This window comes from Dasypus novemcinctus, chromosome 11, assembly GCF_030445035.2.
Source record: "Dasypus novemcinctus isolate mDasNov1 chromosome 11, mDasNov1.1.hap2, whole genome shotgun sequence".
Lineage (NCBI taxonomy): Eukaryota > Metazoa > Chordata > Mammalia > Cingulata > Dasypodidae > Dasypus > Dasypus novemcinctus.
In genome coordinates, this window is record NC_080683.1 from 125,774,249 (window position 1) to 125,796,732 (window position 22,484).

Here is a 22,484-nt window from a genome sequence, read left to right on the forward strand (position 1 = left end):
TTTGCTTGATGTTTTATTAGTGGTCTGATTAAAAATCAATTTTAGTTAGTGTTTCATTGGAAATTTTTGAAGAATGTGATACTCTATTTTGGAGGTAAATAATTTGCTGTCTTAATACACACACGTACACATGAACACACTGATAAAAATCAAACTTATTAATTATGATATTTAAAAATCTCAAGATCACCATGGACATATTTTATTTGCATTTAAGTTTCTGAGGAAAGCATATTAAGATCTTCCACTTTCATTGCAAAATTTGTAAAAATCACTCTAATATTTTCATTTTTATGTATTTCTAAGCTATGTTGCTAGTTGCATAAAGTTCCACATTTGCTTTATATTTTTTGATGGATTATACTTTTATAAATATAAAATAGCCTTTTTTCCCAGGCTAATACATCATCTATTAATACTATTTTTAACTTTTGCTATCATTTGCCTTTTCCTTTTTGTCCATTCATTTAGTGTTTTAACCTCTATATGTTTTGTTGTCAATCTTTCTTTATAAGAGGATTAATTTTCTCCCTAATACAAGATTCTAGTCTCTAAAATGAAGGCATGCATTCCATTTACATGTATTTTGAAGACTATGCTTTTTCTGAATTCTGTCATCTTGCTTTTTTTTCAATTGATTATATCTTCTAATAGAGATTTATTTAACTGTTCACCAGCACCTAATAGCCTTTAAGCTGGTTGTCGTAAATGTAGAACCAAACTGAAATGAAGAAGAGACTTTCATCTGTTCTCTAACATTTATACTTTCCTTTTCCTTTATCTTTGTGTCTGACATTTGCGAGCAGCACAAACCTGCGTGGACACTGGCTTCCGCCTGGCTGCCCTTCTCAGCCGGGCGGGCGAGGCCCTTCGCCCACCTGCCTCCTCTCCTGCGGGCTGCAGCCGCCGCGTTCACCCCTGGGGACAGGGCAGGACAGCCGGCCTGGGCTTCCCTGTAGGAAGCGTTCTAAAATCTGAAGTCTGAAGCTGTAGCGGAGAAAGGGCTCCGGCACAGGCCTCTTTGGGTTTCATATCCCCTGTGGGAAATGTAACGGGTGCCTGTGTGTGTCACACGACTTAGGGCAATAAGACCTGTACCAATATTCATGACAGAGTTAGTATGAACTTTGTGATTTTCCACAAAATTTATGATCTGACCAATTGCGCATTTGAGGAATCACCAAAATATTGGGCTGTAATTCCCATGGCTTGGTTTTACAAACAAATGCTGAAATTTAAAGCAAAAACAAAAACAAAAAACTTGTGTATACGATTTTCTGAACAACTGCTAGGTCAAGGAATTAGAAATAGGTAACAAGAGATATATGTAGTTTTAATTTTGATATATATTGTCAAATTGCCCTCCACTGAGTTTGTGATAATTTACCTGCTTTTCTCTATACTCCCCTAAATGAGAGTGAGCTATAAAATTTTCTGACTTTTGCCAATCTAAATGCCAAAAATGTCGATTTGTATTTCACTTATCTTTAGTTAGGGTTGAGCATATTTTCATATGTTTTAAGTCTCTTTGTATTTCCAGGTTTTAAAAATTTGCATGTGACTTGCCCATTTCACTATTGGAGTTACTTTTTTTCCTAATGATTTGTGGACTCATATATTAAGAAAGTTTGCTCTTTTTTCATATGGATTACAATTATTTTTGATAAAACAATGGATTATGAAGGAATGACCTACTGAAGGAAGTAGTAAAAGAATTGCTTCATAAGGATAGGGTCTTTGTAACATTCATCTTACATTTTTACTGGAGTATAATTGATACACCAGTATCCATTTGTTCTTTCATTGAGGAGTGTAGACATATTTCAATAGATACTTTAAAGTCCTTTTTTTGCTACACTCAACTCTTAGGTCAGCTATGTCTCTTTCTATTGACATTTTTCTCAGGTTATGGACATATTTCCTTCTTCACTTATCAAATCTGATTGTGTGCTGTATACTGTAAATGATATGTTGCTGAGAGTCTTTCAGAAAGAGGGCTTCCTCTTGTCCTGGCTGGCGGCTACTTTATCAACAGCCTCACTGGAGCCTCCTGGGCCACTTTCAAGCATTGTGTCTGCCAGCAGAGTTGGTCTTGCCTGCGTAAGGGGGGTCTAGAGTTTAGCTAGAGACTCAAGGGGATTCCTTTGTATGTTTCTGGGCTCCTTTGCTCCCCAGATAGCTTCTCTCCGGTACCCTGCACCACAAACTGTATTTGTCCCGGGAGCCCCAAATTCCATCTTTGTTTCTTGAGCCTGGCAACACTGCTACTCTGTTTGGGTTCAACTGCCATAAAATCCTAGGGGCAAAGACCCTCCCTCACATGTTTCCCTTTGCTCGTGGAACACACTCCTGAGCTGTCTATTGGCCAGTGACTGAAAACAGTTGCTTCATATGTTTTGTCCAATATTATCATTTTTATGGTGTGATAATAAATCCAATGCCCATCACTCTGTATTGGCTGAATTGAAGATTCTGTGTCATTCTCCTGTATTCCCTCAGTACATACTTGCATTATCTGTTCATTACAAAATAATGGCTATAGAAATTAAAAATCAAACCGAAATTCTTTTATAAGTGTGATAACTTACACATACAATACCAAGCACTGGAAGCCAGAGTGTGAAGTACTGGTTTAGTGTAATTTTGAGTAGCACAGAAAGAATGAAGAATTGTCAAATTATTGTATATTCTCTTAATATCCAGTGGCTCAGAATATGTATTACTCTATGCAAGTCACATACTTTTACAATAAATACCTTTAAGACCAGAACGTTGGCAAGAAGCCAATGGTACTGGTTTTTATTTTATTAAGCAAAAAGAATGGCCCTGATCCAATGTGTGCTCCATAAATGGATCCAACTGAATAGAACAGTCAGTGAGAACTAGGCATTTCATGTGCTTTAACTTAAAATGAACGTTTCTTCTCTCCAGCTAGCAAGCAAATTCTTTCAACTCATGCTGCATCCAAAAAGGAACAAGAAATATATGTTAAGAAGAAATCTGCCCCAGGAAGCCAGAAGTCCTACAGGGGCAGACCTGGCAGTGCCGTGGTCGACCCCGGTCAGCCCATCTTAGAAGAGGAAACCACCAGTGCGGCCAACATAGAAGAAAACGTCAGCACGCCCCAGCAGGTGCTGTTACGTTAAGAGGGGGGTTCAGGAGGGTTACTCCTGAAGGCCTAACACGAAATGAAACAATAATCCAGCTAAAATTACCAATATCTAATACACTGTTTATGCAATGTCACCAATGTATAACCAGAATAGAAAAAGGAGACTTTTTTGAACAATATTTCTGTGCCAGGAATGTATGATAAAATTTAGTGATGTGGGTGGTGGTCTTTTCTAATGGATGAGTTGTAAGAGACTATGTAACTTTGGGAAAGGTTACATATTGATAAAAAGTAATGCATATGAGCCTTGAGTTAAAAAAAGGACAAAAGTACAATGCATATATTATAAAACCAGCAGAATAAAACATGACCCATTCATTGGAAGGCAAATAATTACAATAGTAATAGAAAAGATGATGGCAGAAACAAGTCCTAATATAACAGAACTTATACTAAGCCCAAATAGATAAAATCAATCATTTAAATGGATTTCACGTTAGATAAAAAGTAAGACCCAACAAGACTTAGTATACAGGTGACTCATCAAATTGTAACACAATGCTCAAAAAAAAAAAAAATAGAAAAGCATAATTGGCAAATATAAATCAAGAAGACCTGTGATAATAATCTTAAAATCTCAATATGTAGAGCTCATGAGGAATATTATATAAAAATAAAAGGAAGAATAAATCAAGTAGCTATAACCATCACTAACATGTAGGTACCTCAATGAAAGGCCAAACTATGAGAACTACAGAGAATAATAGAAAGGGCAACAATTATAGTTGCAGACTTTAACACATGCCTCTCAAGAACTGATAGATCAAGTTAAAAATAATGTAAGAATGATGGTATTTGAGAAAATTATGAGCTTAATCCATTAGATATCTATATAGAATTTCAGCTGATAACAGAGATTATCCTTTTTAGCACACACAGGGTATTTTTAAAAATATAGACCATGTGATAGGTAACACATGGACCCCAATTAAATCTAAAATCTCTATATTACCTGAGCATAATGCAATCAAATACTAACTAGTAAGCAATAGCTTAAAATTCCAGTAAGTGTAGAAACAAAATGACATGCATTAAATAGTAATTTAGTTAAAACTAACATCAAAAAAGAAAGTACAAAATACATAAGACTCAATGACAATAAAAAACTGTAAATGAAATCTTTAAAAAACTTACTCCACAGTATTTAGTGGGATATTTAATTTTAAATTAATTCATAAGATGCATGAATGAGTAAAAACAAATTAGACCGGTTACTGAAACAAAAGTGGAAAAATAACAGAGTAACTCAAAGATAAAAGGAAGGAAGGATTTTAATAAAGATGAGGGCAGAAATCAATGAAAAGAGGAGTAAAAAATACAGACAGATAATCCCTAAACTACTTTTATTAAAATTAGTGTGGTAGACCTGCTTCTTGTAAGACCACTCGAGGAAAAATAAGAGAGGAGTGACAATATAAATAAACCAAATACAGAACAAGAAATGTGGTGCAGAATTAACTACAGACTTCAAAACCATAGTAATAAAAATAGCATTAAAGTAGTGCAAGATAGGACAAATGGAGCAATGGAATAGCGTGGAGAGCATAAAAATCAAATCGATGCTTAGACGAAAATTGAACATAGAAGAGAGATCACACTGAGAGCCAACAGGAAAGGACAGGCACACAACAGAAAGGTGGGCTCCAGGTGTAGTACAGATGAAAGTGTGAGGTTTCAATTTGTTAAATAATAATCGATGATAGAGGAGACCATTTCTTCAGGCCTGGGGGCACAAAGAAAGGGGGCGCTCTGAGGGCCACAGCTGTGCGGAAATGCTGAGCCTCGTCGCTAACCTGAGACACGCAAACGGGGCAGCAGCGGGATGCCACTTTCTGTCCCTTGTGCTGGCGAAAGGTAGAAAACAATGGCAGGTGCCGGTGGGGAGGAAAAGTTTAAAGCTTTTATAAACTGTGCTAGTACCGAATTTTGAGGAACATGTGCCAATATTTAGTTGTGCTATGACCATCCGAAGATCCAGAAAATAATGCGCACGTGTTACGTTAGGCACGTACTGTGCTCCTGCTCATGGGTTGTGCCTAAACATTGCATTTTATTTCACAGGTTTACAAGTACATTATACAGTGCTTGGTGTTGTACAACAGCTGGCCTCTCACTGAAAGCCAGCTCACGTTTGTTCAAGCCCTGAAAGACTTAGAGAAAATCGACATCAAAGGTATGCCATCGTAAATACCTTTACATGCGCTTTATATTTTATATAAAGGCTTTGTAAAAATGTTTACTAAAAATTTGATCATGCAATTGTTAAAAGATTACTTCCTGCAATTTACATTCTAAATCCTGTGGCATTTCCCTTTCTAGCAATTGATTAAACATTTCAGCATTTTTACAGTCTGGCTTATGACAGCCAGAAATAAATGACTGCTCAGGCCTCATCTAAACACATTTTATCTGGTTAGTAAAAATTTAAGAAATGGACAATAAAGTTTTTATAAAATTAAATTTGCACATACTTGTTGAGGTATAACACTGAAGATAAAGTCTTAAAATATTTAACAACAGATATTCACATTCAACAAAGGGAAACTTCCAGGGAAAGTGGATTCTGGTTTTTATGTATTTTCAAAATATAAACCCTAGGTATTCGTGAGCAAGGAGTAACAAGAAAGCTTGATGCTTTTGGAAAGAGAATCACAGGGAAACAGGAGGCAGCCTCTCCCCTTAAGCTTTATTCACGTCACGCACTGCGATGTTTTAAACTGAGGGAATGTGTCTTTTCTACTTATTTTCTTTGGAAGAAAACTTGTCAAGAGTCGTACAGACGATGCTCATTATTGGCAGGTTCGGTATTTGTGAATCCGCCTTCCCTCTAAAATGTATTTGTGACTCCAAACTCGGCATTCCAGGTGTCCTGCAGCCAGCTGTGGGCACGTGCAGGGCAGGGGAAAATTGAGGTGCACCTTTTCAGCTGTGCCTCCTCGCTCCAGCTCGCGGGCTGTAAACAAGGGTCCCTTCCAGTCTGTTGAGGGCCGCAGTTTTTACGTTTTTGTGCTTTTGTTGGTGATTTCACTGTCCCCAAGCAAGCTATCTGTCCTGTCCGGTGGCCCTAAAATCAAGAACCCCAGGATTTTCCTTGCACTCAAAGGAGACTTGCCAGATAAGCCCCAGGCGGTCCTTATCTCCTGCCCTCCAGGTAAGTGGCGGAGCCAGTCAAAGCTCGGCCTGATTTCCTGCCGAGGGGCAGGTGTTTTTCTTGAACAGGAAGACCCTTTGCTGGAGGCCGTTGAGGCCATGTTAGTTTCTGGAGTTCTTTTTTTTTTTTTTTTTTAATCAATTTTATTGATACATACTAGTAAACCATACAATCCATCCAAAGTACACAATCAGTGGTGTTTCCTCTCATAACATAGTTGTACATTCATCACTTAAATCATTATTAGAGCACTTTCATTATTCCAATAATAGAAGCTATGAACAACAAAAAATAGATAAACAAAAACCCTCTACCTCTTAATAATCACCCCTCAATCTCTCTATGCTTCCCTTGCCATACATAGCTATTTCATTTCTGTCTCTCTAATTTATTTTGTACATTCATATTTTTTTTCAAATTCTACTCAATTCATTTTTTTAAAAGATATTACATTAAAAAAATATGAGGTCCCCATTCACCCCCATTGCCCCCACCCCACCACTCCCCCCACAATAACACTCTCCCCCATCATCATGTCACGTCCATTGTGTCTGGTGAGTACGTCTCCGGGCATCGCTGCACCCCATGTCCCGTGTTCCACACCACAGCCCACACTTCCCCACGGTCCATCCGGTGGGCCGTGGGAGGACACACAGTGTCTGGAGCTCTAAGAAGGTGCCTGGTCACCCTTGCCTGCTTTGTCACTGCCTCTACAGAGGCACTGGACCTCGGGGCGTCCTCACTTCACGGCTGCCTCCCTGGATCTCCTCCCCCTCCCCGCCTCCGTGACTGCGTTGTCCACGTCGGGGCAGGTTCCTGGAGCCCCACACGCAAGGAGCGCGCCCCATGAGGAGAGCCGCCCAGTGCGAAGGAAAGTGCAGCCTGCCCAGTGCAGCTGCACACACGGAGAGCTGACACAGCAAGATGACGCAACAAAGAGACAGATTCCCGTGCAGCTGATAAGGATGAAAGCAGACACAGAAGAACACACAGCAAGTGGACACAGAGCAGACATGGGGGGTGGTGGGGCGGAAGGGAAGAAAAATAAATAAAAAGAAATCTTAAAAAAAAAAACACGATTCCAGGGACCGGTGTTTTCTGTGAGAGCCAGTTCAGCCCCGCTCCCGGCCTCCCGGCCCCCCTCCCAGCCCCGCTCCCAGCCCCACTGCTCCCAGCTCCGCTCCTCGCCTGCTGGCCCCCCTCCCCACCTCCTGGCTCCCCTCCCAACCCGGCTCCCGGCCTCCCGGCCCCCCTCCCAGCCCTGCTCCCCGCCTCCCTGCTGCCTTCCCTCCTTGTGTATCTGCATGGCCCCAATCAGGAAAGAATCCATAGGGGCTGTTTATCCCAGAGTTAGGAGAAGGAGCTTTACTGGGTTTAGCCTGCGTTAGGAGAGATTCTAGGCTGGGGCATAGAATCCAAAGCACTCCTAGGAAAATAAGTGACGCCAGGCACTCGCTCTTCCTCCCGAATGTGTCCCCGGGGCCACGGGTGCCATGGCACCCGCCCTGCCCTCCCACCCCCTCCCTGGGGCAGGACAGGCCTCCCCAGCTTCGACTCTGGGTCTCTGGAACTTGGAGTGCTGGGTGCTGGCAACGTTTGCTGGACAGATGCGGGCCTGCGCTGGCTGGGGCACGAGGGCTCTACACTTCCCAGGCTCCTGGCCGGCACGCTGGGAGGTCCGGTGGCAGCCACCAGGCCCACAGAAAGATCCTGGGTCCCTTCCCAGCATTTAGCAGGGACCCCAAGGAGAGAGCACTGACTGCGCCTCCCGTGCCTGCAGATGCGGGATGTGTGCTGCCAGGGCCCTGGGGCTCAGCCTGGCTCGGGACTCAGCCTGTCTCGGGGCTCAGCCTGCTTTGGGGCTCAGCCTGGCTCGGGGCCCAGCCTGTCTCGTGGCTTAGCCTGCTTTGGGGTCCAGCCTGGCTCGGGGCTCAGCCTGGCTCGGGGCTCAGCCTGGCTGGGGGCTCAGCCTGCTTTGGGGCTCAGCCTGGCTTGGGAGCTCTGCCTGGTTCTGGGCTCAGCCTGGCTCGGGGCTCGGCCTGCTTTGGGGGCTCGGCCTGGCTCGGGGGCAGCGTCCCTGTGCTCCTGCATGTGGTGTGACCACCCAAACCCCAAGGCACCCACCCCTCCCACGTCCCCTAGGTAAACTAACGGAAGCTGGATTTTGCCAGAACGTCTCTCCATCCTCTGCTCCTGGCCCAGAGCCCCCCAGAGAACGCCTGGAATTGGGGCGGAAGTGCCCTCACCTCAAGTTCTTGGAAGAGAATCAGATCATTCTGCGAGGCCTTGCCCGTGGAAGCTGAAGGTGCCTGGCCGGTCACGTCAACCTAAGCCGGCCCCTGCCCCTCCGTGCGGCAGGAAGGCCACTGGGAGCACCCCGCTGGGAGCACCCCGCTGATGAGCACCCCGCTGCCGAGCTCCTCGCTGCCGAGCATCCCACTGCTGAGCACCCCGCTGGCCGAGCACCCCGCTGGGAGCACCCTGCTGCCGAGCACCCCACTGGGAGCACCCTGCTGGGAGCACCCCGCTGGGAGCACCCCGCTGATGAGCACCCCGCTGCCGAGCTCCTCGCTGCCGAGCATCCCACTGCTGAGCACCCCGCTGGCCGAGCACCCCTCTGGGAGCACCCTGCTGCCGAGCACCCCACTGGGAGCACCCTGCTGGGAGCACCCCGCTGGCCGAGCACCCCGCTGGGAGCACCCTGCTGCCGAGCACCCCACTGGGAGCACCCTGCTGGGAGCACCCCGCTGGCCGAGCACCCCGCTGGGAGCACCCCGCTGCTGAGCACCCCACTGGGAGCACCCTGCTGGCCGAGCACCCCGCTGAGAGCACCCCGCTGGCCGAGCTCCCCGCGCGGCCTCTCCTCAGGGGCCTGAGCCAGGTCTGGCCCGGGAGGCTCCCTGCACCCGCCAGCTCCGCCCGAGGCGTCACAAGAGCTGTGGTCTGGGTGTCTCCTCCTGGGGTTGAAGTGTGTCCCCAGAAAGACAGGGGCGTGTGCTCGCCCCAGGGCTGTGCCCGGCCTGCTCTGGAGCCGGGGTCTTGGCAGACGCAGTTATTAGGACGGGGTCAAATCCAGCCACTGGGGTCCTCAGCACACATCACACTGGACCATTTTACATGTGAATGAGCAGCTGCCAAAATTAAACACCTTGCATTCTATAATTCATTCGTTACTGAAAAGCAGCAAAGAAAAGCAGAATTGAATTGTATTGAAAATGAACTAGGAAAAGTTTCTATTTGAAAAAACATGTGGATCCATCTTTGTGAAAGTCAATTCGTTTTGCATTCAAAATAATTAATCTTTAGACCACATTTATAAATGTGGAATTTTAGATAGTCAACTTGTTTAAATCAAAACATATTAATGCCTCAATTTCTATGCTTCAATTATTTAGGCCTCAAATCCTACAAACCTTAATTTTAAGGGTATGATACATTTTACCAAAAAATGTTACCAATGTTCTGACATTAATTTACTTAACATTTAAAATGTAAATACTTAGGAAATTTAGTCAAGTGTTTTTTCCCCAGATAATACATTAGTATATTGGTGATCTAAATGAAAATTTAGTATACATCTTGATGTCAATGGAAATGTTGCCCCTACACACTCATTTAAATTCAATCTTTAGTTTTTATGAGAAAGGAAATACATTTCTTCTCAAAATTGGCATCAGTCGTCACGGGCAGTGAGCTTTCGGGGCCTCTGGGAGGTTGGCCTCTGCTAACACCAGGCAGCGGCGCCCCTTCCCTGCATTTCAGAGCCTGCTTTTAGCAGCTCGCTTGGCACTGGGTGGTTTTAGTGAGTCCTCCAGTACTTCACCTTCCTTCTTCCAACTTCTTACATTGTTTATGTTGCTAGCCTGCACCTTTGAAGGCCTAATCTATGTGCAGAAATACATGTAAAGTTTGTGTTTCATGCTCAGTCCTACCCAACTGTGTTAGCAGTCTGTAAGTCTATTCCCTAAAATTAACTTTCATTAAAATACATTAGTCTTTTGTCAACACAATGAATGCATAGTATCTCCAACTAAATTTCTTTGAAGGAACCAAGCATTATTAGATATAAAATGTATTTTAAAACTGATTTTCTTGTACATATTTACCAAGTGTTGTACTTAGTAACGTGCACTTTATATTAAACACGTATTCCAGTTTAGAAATTTCATGACTGTTCAAATCCAATCAATTTTTATTTCCTGGATCTATGAATCAAAGCACTGAGTTTTACCGATAAATGAAACTCTATTTTGTAATTTTATGCACGTTTCAACCACTTGAGAGTCTTGTCCACTGTGCTCTTAAGATCGTCAGCATGGAGCTCAGCAGGGAGTCCCGCTGGAGCGCTGGGCTCTGGCGCCATTTTGGGCGGAGCTTGACTGGCGAGGCCAGGTGTCCTGCTGGCCCGGGCTGGCCCGAGCAGCCTGAGTGGCCCGCGGTGGCCCCAGCGCCCTCTCTCCCAGGCCGTACAGCCTTCAGAGCCCCTCAACCACCAGGGCCTTCCCTCTCCGCCTCCGGGCCGCTCCCCCACCCGGCAGCCACCCCAGCTCGCCTCGGCGTCCTGCGAGCTGAAACGGGGCTGGGGCTCTCGGCCGCTGGGACCACGGCCTCGGCTCTGGGCGGGGCAGCGCTTACACCAGCGGAAGCACCTCCGCCTCCTGCGCGGCCGCTCCCTCGGGCCAGGCCCAGGGCCCAGCGAGGCCACCTCACAGGCACCGTCCTGGGTGCCACTCCTCGCACCCGAGCGCGGCCTGCGCTCACTTGAAGCACATCCCCGGTGACAGGAGATCGCTGACGGAACACGAGGCGGGTTCTCCTTGTTTAAAGCTCTAAACCGCATACCTTTTCATTAAATTAAACAGAACCGCCATGTACTTATTCTAAATACACAGCATCTTGCTGGGGAAAATGTAGCGCACGCCATAGTGTGCAGGGGACGGTGGTGAAGCCAGTGAACCCGGCGGTCTAAGGAAGTGCAGGACACATAGTAGGTGTGCAGGGGACGGTGGCGAGGCAAGTGAACCGGGCATTCTGGGGAAATGGAGCACACGTAGTAGGTGTGCAGGGGACGTTGGTGAGGGGAGTGGCCTGGGCATTCAGGTGCACCTGTCCGTCTGCACAGAGCGAAGGACAGTGATCTCTGAGCTCACAGAGGATGAAAGGTGAAGCTACACCCTCTCCACGGTCACTTCGTCTGGGCGAAGGAGCGTTGCCGAGCACATCCGTTCTGCAAGGGGTGTCCTGGCTCACGCCACGTGCCGCTTCCTAAAAAGCTCTTCTTACTGCATGGATGTGCCAAGTGGGTCACAGTGTCCTAATTTGTCCCTCACGTTCAATCTTAACCTGCTTTCCTGTGGGTGGGTGTGAACCCGTTTGTAAATAGACCTTTGAAGACGTTGTTGTCGGTTGAGGCGTGGACCCATTTGTGAATGAGGTCTTCAAATGCCCTGTTTGGATGAGCCACGCTGAGTCAGGGCAGGCTTTCATCCGCCTGACTGGCGTCCCTGCAAGCAGAGGAAGCTGCACATGGGAGTGGACGCCAGAAGGAAGCAGACCGCCATGTGACGGAGGCAGAGAAGCAAGCCCAGGGCCAAGACTGACCGGCAAGCCACCTCCAGGCCCCACAGCCCTGCGTGGAAGCACAGCTCTCCAACATCATGGCTTTGGAGTTCTGGCCTCTGAAACCGTGAGCCGCTAGATGCCTGTGGTTTAAGCCGACCAGTGTGGCTCCTGTCCCAGCAGCCCTGGCGCCTGAGGCAGTATGATCCCAATTCACATGCTCTGCTCACCATCTGGAACCCGGCAGTGCCGTCTTCGTGTCTCCACTACAGACAGGAAGAAACCAAAGCTCACAGAAGGCAGTAGCCCGCCAAAGTTAACATAGCTAGTGGCTCATTGGGATTCTCATCCAAGTACTCTAGCGATTTGACCAGAAGACTTCCCCAGCGTAACAGCTGTTGGCAGGAGGGCAAGTCATACCGAAAGAGACTTTCAGGGAGTGAAACAGTGGTGCTCACCGGGGGAAGCAGTGTTGCCGGGGGATCTGCCCCATTTTGAAAGTGGCCGGTAACCAATCATGAAGCCATCATGAATGTATGGATTCTTTACAAAAGTTTTACTTTGCCGACAGGGCGAGTTATAAGACTCCAATTTTGAAAGTATCTCCAAAGATCCTTAGACTTAATGTTTGAATGAAGTAGAGAATAGGAAATCAGCAGAGACGAAGAATGAAACCACAAGTTGGGTCTTTGAAATAATCAACAAAATTGACAAACCTTTCACTAGACCAAGAAAAAAAACTCAGACCACTGAAACCAGGAATTAAAGAGGGGCATTACTACTCACCTTATAGAAACAAAATCGTTAAATATAGTAAACAGTAAAAATCTTGAGGGACTTCCAAAACAAGTGAAAACTAGGAACAATTATATGCCAATACATTATACAACCTAGATGAAATGGACTAATTCCTAGTAAGACACAAACTACTGAATCTTACTAAAAAAAGAAATGGGTGATTTCATTAGATCTGTAACAAGCAACAAGTAAAGAGATTGAGTTGGTAATCAAAAAGCTTCCCACAAAGTAAAGCTCAAGTCAGATGCTTCCCTGGTGAATTCTACCAATGTTTAAGGAAGAATTAACACCAATACTTCACTAACTCTTCCAAATAATAGGAGAGGAGGAAAGTTCCCTACCCTCATTCTATGAGGTCACTATTACTCTGATATCAAAACCAGCAAATTCATCACAAGGAAAGAAAATTGCAGACTAGTATCCTTTATTAATATACACACAAAAATCCTCAAATACTCACAAACCAAATTTAGCAACATACAAAAAGATTCAAACACCATGACCAAAGGGTCATCCCAGTAATGAAAGGTTGGTTAACACATGAAAATTACTCAACCTAACACACCATATTAATAGAATACAGCAAACAAACAAACAAATAAAACACATTATTATTTCAATATACCTAGAAAAAGCATTTCACAAAATCCAACACACTTTCATGATAAAATCACTCAACGAGCTGGGGACAGAAGCAAACTTCCTAAGCCTGTAAAAGACATCTACAAAAAAATCCACAGCTAACATCTTACTTAATGCTGAAAGCCTAAAAGCTTTCCCCTAAGTTCAAGAATTAGGCAAGCCCTTGCTCACCATTTCTATTCGACCTGGTATTGGAAGTTCTAATTGGGGCAATTAGACAAGGAAATGAAACAAAAGTCGTGATACAAATTATGTAGTGGTGATGGTGTAAAACCTCATGAATACATTAAAAATAGCTGATTTGTACATTTTCAAAGCATAAATTATATGGTATGTGAATTACATCTCAATTTTTAAAGGAAGCCATTCAAGGGTCCATTTGTTTGCTTATTAAGAACAAAGAAAGCAAAACAAACCCAAACCCCTTGGACAAACCCTTTTTCCCGGCTTGCTTCCTTTGTGCTTGTTTGAAATGACTTCACTGCTGTGTCATGACTCGTGGGTTTCCGTTTTTCCTTCTCTCTAGCTCATTCAGAGAAACACGAGGAACTGATGACTTCAGGAAGCCCAGATTCCCACACTGTCAGTGAGGGACAGAAATCTTCAGGAACTTCCAAAACGACAAAGAAAGGCAAGGAGAAGTCTTCTGAGAAAGAAAAGACAGCCAGGGAGAAGCAAACACCCCGCTTTGAGCCTCAGGTGAGAGCGGTGCTTCTAGCAGAGCCACTGATGAATTAGGTTAGCTGGGTCCCTACGTGCCCACCACCCCGCCCTGGGGCAAAACCGAGGAAAGTCAGTCCATCTCTGAGGCCAGCATCCATGGACCCCTCCCCGGGCTCCCTTTGCAAACAGAAAATTCAGTTCAGCACCAAACAGCACTAGGGTATTGTAGAATTTGAGAGAGGGTCAATTATTTGCGTATAGAAAGGCCAGGACTCAGGAATGATTTTGAGAAGGAAAAGTGGTTTATTGAAGGCCCGCCGGACTGGGAGCTTTCTGTTTCAAGCCTGAGTCCTGGACAAGAATTTTGAATTCCTTTTATACAGAGAGGAAGGGTTAAATTGTTCTTTGTTTCAGTGCTCATTAGGCTTGAATTAGCATATATCTTCCACATCCTAGGTAAGCTTTTAGCAGGGACTTCATACACTCTAGATAAGCTTTTAGCACATTTGGTTTGCATTTTCCTTGCATATTTAAAGTTTATAGAGTTTGCATTGCTAAACTGTTTCCTGGGGCTGGAGTCGTTGCCATGGTCACCAAGGGCAGGACTGCAGCTTCTCACCGTCCCACACCCACAAGGCACAGACAGCTTAGGTTATCTCTGAAGAGACAAGGAGCCTCCCACCCATCGCCCACATCAGGTGGCCTGGGCTGTGCAAGCCTGTTCTCTGGACCGGGTTTCTGAGGTTAGTGTGGTACAGCCCCTTCCCTTAAAGAAGTCACCTAGCAGGAGGGCCCAAGGCAAATGGGGTTGTATGTAGCTGTTGCCTGTACAGCGGCAGAAAGGGTCTGTGGGTGACGCAGCCCTCCGGGGGAGCGCCTCCAATCTGAGTCGTACGGGATCAAGGAGAGTTTTCCTGGTAACGCACTTGGAGGAGAGATGTGGAGAGAAATGGATTTTGAGGTGAGAAAACAGCATGAGCCAAGACACGCTGAGGCAAAACAACAAACAAAACAAACAACCCAACTCGGTCTGGTTTTATGCAGCAGCCAAGTACGAGGCCTGAGGCTGGAGGGGCACTTCTGAGCCGGCGGGATGGATGGCACTGCCCCCAGGCCACAGACCACGCTTCTCCGCTCCGCAGGGCCAGCTGTGGTAGCAAATAAGGGGAAAGGAGAGGACTTGACTGGCAAATTGGAGGAGTGCAAAAATAAAGGAGAGGACTTGACTGGCAAATTGGAGGAGTGCAAAAATAAAGGCCTAAGGATATTCAGATTTAAGGTACCTGAAACTACCGCTCTCTAAGCAAAACGACTGTGAGGCCAGATCTCCCAGCGCGCACTGCGGGGCAAAGCAGGGCCATGGTAGTTTCCAGGAACTGTGCATGGCCAGATACACACTTCAGGTGGCTCAACCTGCGGTCTTTGAGAGGTGTGAACTTAAAGGGGACAAGCCCAGAGTTGGGGGCACCGTTCAGGAAAACACTGCCGTAGTCCAGGCAGAGTAGAAGCGGCACCAGGAAGAGGTCAAAGGAAGGGGAGATGGGGATGGTCAGGGCTATCTCAGAAACAGAAGGGTACGGAGCTGTTAACCCAGCGTGCGCAGAAGAACGAGAGGGAACACAGGCCTTCGCCCAATTTCCAGCTGGATTGACTGAGGACCCCTGAAACGAAATAAAGAAGGATTACGTGATGAGATCCAGCTGTCCCAGACCCCAGTAATGGATAAGCCAAGATTTTAAGCCTTAGCGTCTACCCTTGGGAAACTGAGGTGAAACCAGTCCCTGAATTCCCACAGGACACTTCGCCATCCTTTTATTCTTTCATAGTGTTCCCTTCCCTGATCAAAATGCAACTCCAGAAAAGTGTCTAATAAACTCATTTACCAAGCAATTGAAGACATAGGTAAAATAAAAGCTAACATACTGTGTCAGAAAAGGAAGAAATAAAGGGATTTCTAGTTGTGATTTTCAGTTCTTATCTGAATGTTAGGAGAGAACTGTAGAAACCATAGAGATCTTTTTTAAGACACTGTAACCAAACTGCACATAAAAACCCTACAGTGGCAGCCCCAATCCCCCTTCCAGTAGTTGCACCAATTTTGATAATCGACATAGTCTCAATCTTACAAAAAATACTGTGTAACCATGTCAGGTTCAAGCCTCTCTTCCTACCATGGAAACCTTACCTGAGGAGAAACTTCCACACCTGATCTGATCGGCCCTGCAGTGTATGGTGGGTAGGAATCCTACGAGGTACCAGAACGTTGGGTTTCATAATGAGTGTATGTCCAGTAAGTCCAAACTTGGATTGACGATTCCTGCTCTCATTTTCGTGAAGTGATAGTATGAATGAGCGGAAATAGAATTTAGAAATGTTTGTTTCAATTTAGGTAAAATTTGCACAGTAAAGTGCACGGGTCTTCATTGTATGATTCAGTGAGTTCTGACAGATTCATCCATTGTAACCCATAGATAGATAAGAGCTTGTTTCCGTCACCTGGGAAGTCCCCTCAAGCTCCTTGGCAGACCGTGCCATCACCCCCACACCTAACCCCAGGAACCTCTCATCTGTTCCAGGAGCTGCAGTAGCTTTGCCTCTTCGGGAACGCCATACAAGTGCCTCCTATACGATGTACTCTTTTGTGCTCAACTTCTTGAACTCACTAGATCTGTGAGAGTCACCCACACAGTAGTCTATTTGTAATGCTAAGTAATTTTCAAAAAAATGAATATATGGCAATTTGTTTTTCCATCCGTCGGCTTATAGACATTAATAGTGTTTCCATTTTTTCTGCTATAATGAATAAGACCTCAATGAAGATTCTTGTACAAGTATTTTGTGAATATATGGCTTCATTTCTGCTGCGGTAACCACCTGACTGTGAAATTGTGGGTTGTAGGGTAAACTCTAGACCCTTCTGATGCTTTTGAGGACAACATCTGACCCAAAGGTTTTCATTTCCTTTCACCAGACATCTGTGGTTCACCCCCAACAAGACGACCCGAATAAACCTTACTGGGTTCTGAGGCTGGTCACAGAATACAACGAGGGCGACTCACTTGAGGTGAAGAAAGACACAGAACGGGCAGACGAAATCCGAGCCATGAAGCAAGCCTGGGAGATGGCCGAGCCGGGAAGAGCCGTCAAGGTAGCTGAGCTGGAGAAGTGGCCCCGACCTTTCCTGTCCAGGCGTGGCCCGCAGGCAGCGCCATGCTGTGAAACCACCTGGCCTTCCCGACATGAGCCGTGCCCAGATATTACTAGATGTCGAGACCGCATCTGGACACACTGTGGCACCCAGAGGGCTTGCAGAGCAAAGCACATCGTGGCGCCACTCACGCCCACACGCCCACCTTCTCTCACACTGCCCCGTGGCCCTGCCACGTCCACGTCTGCCTTTGAGGACGCGGCCTTTGAACAGCCTTGGGGAGATGAAAGCTGGGCTGCCCCTGGGGCCACACACACTTCCTCTCTGCCCTCCCCTGTGTTTTACATAGGAGTTTAGGCCTTGGGGCACGCTCTCACCCGCATAAAGGCTCCACGTCCCAACCAGGGTTATGTGGAAGAGGAAGGAGGCGCAGGAGCAGCTGCTCCTAAGAGAGCACGCCAGTGTCCCCTTCGTTCTCGAAACAGCTCTGACAAAAATCGTCGCTGGTTCAGATTTGTGTTTATTGATAAGTGAGAGGGGCTGGCCTGGCTGGAATAGCCCTGGTTGCTTTTCCCCTTTCTTTTGAGTATTTGTAACATGCACAGTTGTTCTTTTTTTCTCTCTCTCTTTATTTTTCTTTAAATGTTACATTCAAAAAACATAGGAGGTTTCCACATACTTCCCAACCCACTCCTCCCACATCCACAACCTCTGTCATCACTGTGGCACATCCATTGCATCTGGTGAATACATTTTGGAGCACTGCTGCACCACATGGACAGTGGTCTACATTGCAGTCTACACTCTCCCCCAGTCCACCCAGTGGGCCATGGCAGGACACACAACGTCCAGCATCTGTCCCTGCAGCACCACCCAGGACAGCTCCAAGTCCTGAGCATGCCCCCACCTCACATCTCTTCTTCCCTCTCCCTACCTCCAGCAGCTACCACGGCCACTGTCTCCACATCAGTGCTGCAGTTTCCTCCATTACTAGTCACAACAGTTCCATAGTAGAACATCAGCAAGTCCACGCTCACACACTCCATTCCTCCGTGGACCTGGGATGGTCGTTTCTTCACCAGCTCAAAAAGCTGACAGTGTTTGTCCCTCAGGCTGCCCAGGCCCGCGTGCAGTACCTCAGCCGCTTCATCAAGACACCGCCCGAAGTCGACAGCGTTGTGCTGCCCGAGGAAGGTCAGTGAGCCCCAGCCCGCCCTGGGGGACAGGGGCACCCCGCAAGCCCTCCCCCAGCTTGTGAAAGTCGGGCGAGGTCACACAGCACCCAGAGCTCCTACCTCCTCCGCCCCCTCCCTCCGGAGTGAAGCCCAGACGGAAGGAGGCTGAGGCTCCACCAGGCGAGCAGGGCCCGGGGGCGCCAGGACGCGGGCCCAGCACTGTGCACCGGCGCCCCGTGATCCCAGGACCTGAAGCACAGCCACGAGGAGGAGGGCGATTCCGGGACGGGCTCCTCGGCCCGATTACCCCGGCCAGCCCCCGGCCTCATGGTGAAGAGCTCAGTGAAAGCTTCGCCCCCTCCCCACCACTGAGATAAAAGCACGATTCTCACGTAGCGCAGGGAGGCTCGGCATTCTCTACAGCCACAAGGCACCCCGGCAGGCAGCCGGCGCCCGGGTCAGCCTCGCCTGTTCTTGAACGTCGCGGGCCTGGGCTCGTACGGGGGCACGTGCCTTACAGCTCAGATGTCCTCTTTCTTCTTGTGTGAGGGTCAGCAGGTTGTGTCTATTTTATCTGAGTCATCAAACTTACGGAATCCATCCTCTTTCGACCTGTTTTTTCTCGATGCATTTTGCTGTACGGGTCACATCTCATTTTCCTAGGGCTGTCCTAACAGACAGCCGCACCCTGGTGGCTGGACCTCAGAGAGCTGCTCTCCCGCAGCGCTGGAGGCCAGAGCCGGGTGTCATGGTGCCAGGTCACCTGCTGGCGAGGCCTGTGGGAGAGGCTGCTCCTGCCTCTCTCCCACGTCTGGCAGGGGCAGCAGCTCTTGACCTAGCGCTGGGGACTCTGGCCCATCTCTGCAGATATCGGGGTCGCTCCTCTCCTCTAAGCACACCCGCCCGCTGGACGAGAGGCCGCCTCGCCTTCTCCAAGCCCGCGCTCTGGGCCTTCAGCGTATCTTCAGCTTCTCGCTCCTGCTTGCTCTTTCCTTAGCAGCACATCATTTTTGGGGCTTTATCTATTCCATTTTTTATTTCTCCTTAGTAAACACTCATTCTACTAATCCTAAGACCACTGTAGAAAAATGGGAAAGGTAATAGACAATTATCAGAAATATGAATATCTGATAAACACACTTTAATGCCTAACCATATTAGAAATAAAATAAGTGATGCCCTTGTTAATCACAGTGTTTCTACTATCAAAATAGCAAAGATTTTTAAATGACAGTTTGCATGATGGGGAAAATACAGTGATACAGGCATCTATAAACAAGTGGTGGCAGCATAAATTGATGCAGTTCTCTACAAGTTATGTTGTCATCATGTACCAATAAATTGTGAGATATTTAACTCTTTACAAAGACATTTGCTTCTAAGATTTCAGGCTAAGAAAGTAATCTCATATTGGGATATTATGAATATGTTGAAAACAACCAAAATATCCACCAGGAGTAGAGCAGTTAAGCACATTGAACTACTTTTTTCAGATGAAATATTTTGCATCTCATCAAATGTTTTTGAATTAATTGTAACATGCAGCATGATCTCAAGAACATACAACAGACTTTCCAAGTTATAAATCCTACAAAATGTTAGGTTAACAGGGGCCGCTGCCTTGGCTGTAGTCTCTGTGATAAGACCGAGTTGCTAACGTGCACTGAAGGGCCGCGGAAGGTCCCTTCCTGGTCACCTCTGCGCTCTGCCTGGGCAGGGCCTCGCCGCGCGCCCAGCGCCTTGGTTAACTGACGGAGAGCGGCGCCTGCACCACGGTCTCTCCTGGCTTTAGCCTGCATCTGTCCCCGCTTGTCTTGCCGCCACGGCTGATTCTCCTCCCTTCCTTCACGTGTGACTAATTCAGAGCCTGCTCTGCGTGAAGGTCTCTGTGGGCCTTCGGACTCGCCAGGCCTCGGTCCACCCCTGCCACTCCCTTCCCTCGACCCCGGTGTCAGGCCCTGGTCTAGCAGGGAAGGTGGCGGAGGGACAGCCACAGGACTCTCGGAGGTGGCGGCTCTTCCTAACCCTCCGGCCGGCTCCCGAGGGGTCCTCGTGGTCCCAGCACTCGGTCCGGCGGGGCGGGCTGGCTCGGGCTGGAGCTCGGTGGGCAGCGCCCCTCCACGCAGACGGGCACCCGCTGACCGGCGCTGGTGGAGGGCCCGCGAGCCCCGAGGGGGGTGGGTGCTCGCCTTGTCGCAGCTTCCCCTGGCGCAGGAGCCGGGAGCAGGGGAGGGACACTGCAGAGCTGGGGGAGACCCCGGCTCTGTGACCCACAAGCCAGAGCCTTTCAGAGGATTTTAGGAAGTGTTTCAGAAGCACCTTAGCTCTGGGCCCCCCGGGAGGGGAGGGGGGCTGCTCTTGCACAGCCCCACCCCCAAGAGCCAGCGTGGCCCCCAGTTCACGTGGATGTGTACACCCTCGGGGCCCCCTTGGCTGCGGGCCAGGCTCCCGCGGGGTCGGTGTGGCCCCCCGTGACGCGCCATTCCTTGCAGGGGATGTGCCCGCAGGGAAGGAGCTGGAGCCCAGGGGCGCCAGGAGCCCCGAGGCCAAGGAGCCGGGCCCCACCGGCAGCGCGCTGTGGAGGCGCTGGCAGCTCAGCAAGGGCCTCAGGGAGCTGGTCAGGTCCCCCGAGGGGGCGGCGCCCGCCCGGGAGGAGCGCGACCCCGGGGCGCGCAGGGACGACGTCGGTGAGTGGGGCACCTGGGGGGGGGGCCCTGCAAAGGCGAGAGGGAAGAGGGGGAGCTTGGGCCAGGCCCCGTTGAGGGCGGCCGCTGTCCAGGGTCCCAGCTCCAAGCACGGAGCAGGGAGCTGCGGGCGGCCCTACGACTGCGGGTTCCACAAAAGAAACTGGGGGGCCACCCCACACCCCGTTGTCACGCAGAGGCCCGCCACCGACAGCTATTCTTTTTACCTTCCTAACAAATCCTAAACCCTTGTTTTCTTTTTTTTAGGCATCAAAATTCCTCTTTATTTTTTTGAATGTATTTTTTAATTGTATTTTTTTGAAGATATGTAGGTCACAAAAAATGTCACATTAAAAAATGTAAGAGGTTCCCACGCTCCCCACCCTCTCCTCCCACATCAACCACCTCTTCCTTCACTGTGGCCCGTCCACCGCCTTTCTGACTCGTTTCTAAAATGCTGGAAGGCGGCGCTTCTCGCAGACTCGTGCCTGAGCCGTGTGATTCACTTCTGTTCCCTGAAATAAAACCTCCTGGTGTGGTCGGAGGGAAAAGCCTCCCACCTGCCCGCAGGAGGGGCCCTTCCTTCCCAGCCCCCAGCCCTGTCCCTCGGGGAGAAGCAGAGGGCAGGGGCCTGGGAAAGAGCCGCCAGCTGCCCAAACTCGCCCTGAATCAGCCCCCCGCCAGCTGCCCGCGCCTCTCCCCCCCCAGCTGCCCTCGCCCCTCCCTCAGGGCTGCCCTCGCCCCTCTCCCTGGGGGGGCTGCCCTCGCTCCTTCCCCCTGGGGGGCTCCCCTCGCCCCTCCCCTGCGGGGCTGCCGGCGGTCTGCTCCTGATCCCCTGACCAGGCCCTCGCATTAGCCCTGCCCTCCGTGTCTCTTCTCCAGGCTCAGGCAGGAAAGAAGAGTGTCTTGGAAGGAAGCATCCTCAGAACTGCCAGGAGCAGCTCTCTCCTCACAGTTCTGAGACTTTTTAAATTGTTAAGTGCTTAAGGCTAAAGCAGGACCTTAAATGATTTCAGAGTGAAGAGGAAACTTCTGCAATTCAAAGGGTGCTTTCCTTAAGTAACACGAAATTCTGATCATTTTGAACCAATGTTTTGGAAGTAAGCACCCATGAATAGGCAATAATGCACTCTAGAACAGCACCCAAACTCACCAGGGCCATTCCTTCCAGGGAGGCAGGTGCACGTGCAGGTGCTCTCCCACCTTTCAAGGAGGTAGGTGCCTGTGCAGGTGCCCTCCCACCTTCTGTGGAGGTAGGTGAATGGGCAGGTGCCCTCCCACCTTCCATGGAGGTAGGTGCCTGTGCAGGTGCCCTCCCACCTTCTGTGGAGGCAGGTGCCTGTGCAGGTGCCCTCCCACCTTCCGTGGAGGTAGGTGCCTGTGCAGGTGCCCTCCCACCTTCCATGGAGGTAGGTGAATGGGCAGGTGCCCTCCCACCTTCCGTGGAGGTAGGTGCCTGTGCAGGTGCCCTCCCACCTTCCGTGGAGGTAGG

The 22,484-nt window shown here is 48.4% G+C and overlaps 1 protein-coding gene across 12 annotated transcripts in view; it reads left to right on the forward strand.

Annotated features, from left to right (window-relative positions):
• Positions 1 to 22,484, forward strand: part of ADGB (androglobin) — a 193,047-nt gene that overhangs the window by 155,006 nt on the left and 15,557 nt on the right. For 8 of the 12 annotated variants that reach the window (XR_011650164.1, XM_058307606.1, XM_058307608.1 and 5 more), the window contains 6 exons: positions 2,932 to 3,131; positions 5,234 to 5,345; positions 13,849 to 14,021; positions 16,957 to 17,133; positions 18,246 to 18,327; positions 20,801 to 20,995. Coding sequence is in view for 11 of the 12 variants with exons in the window: in XM_058307606.1 (XP_058163589.1) it covers positions 2,932 to 3,131; positions 5,234 to 5,345; positions 13,849 to 14,021; positions 16,957 to 17,133; positions 18,246 to 18,327; positions 20,801 to 20,995 (939 nt within the window). In the remaining variant the exon portion in view is untranslated. The remainder of the gene's footprint in view (positions 1 to 2,931; positions 3,132 to 5,233; positions 5,346 to 13,848; positions 14,022 to 16,956; positions 17,134 to 18,245; positions 18,328 to 20,800; positions 20,996 to 22,484) is intronic. The other 4 variants (XM_058307612.1, XM_058307613.1, XM_058307614.1 and 1 more) reach the window with 3 other exon arrangements.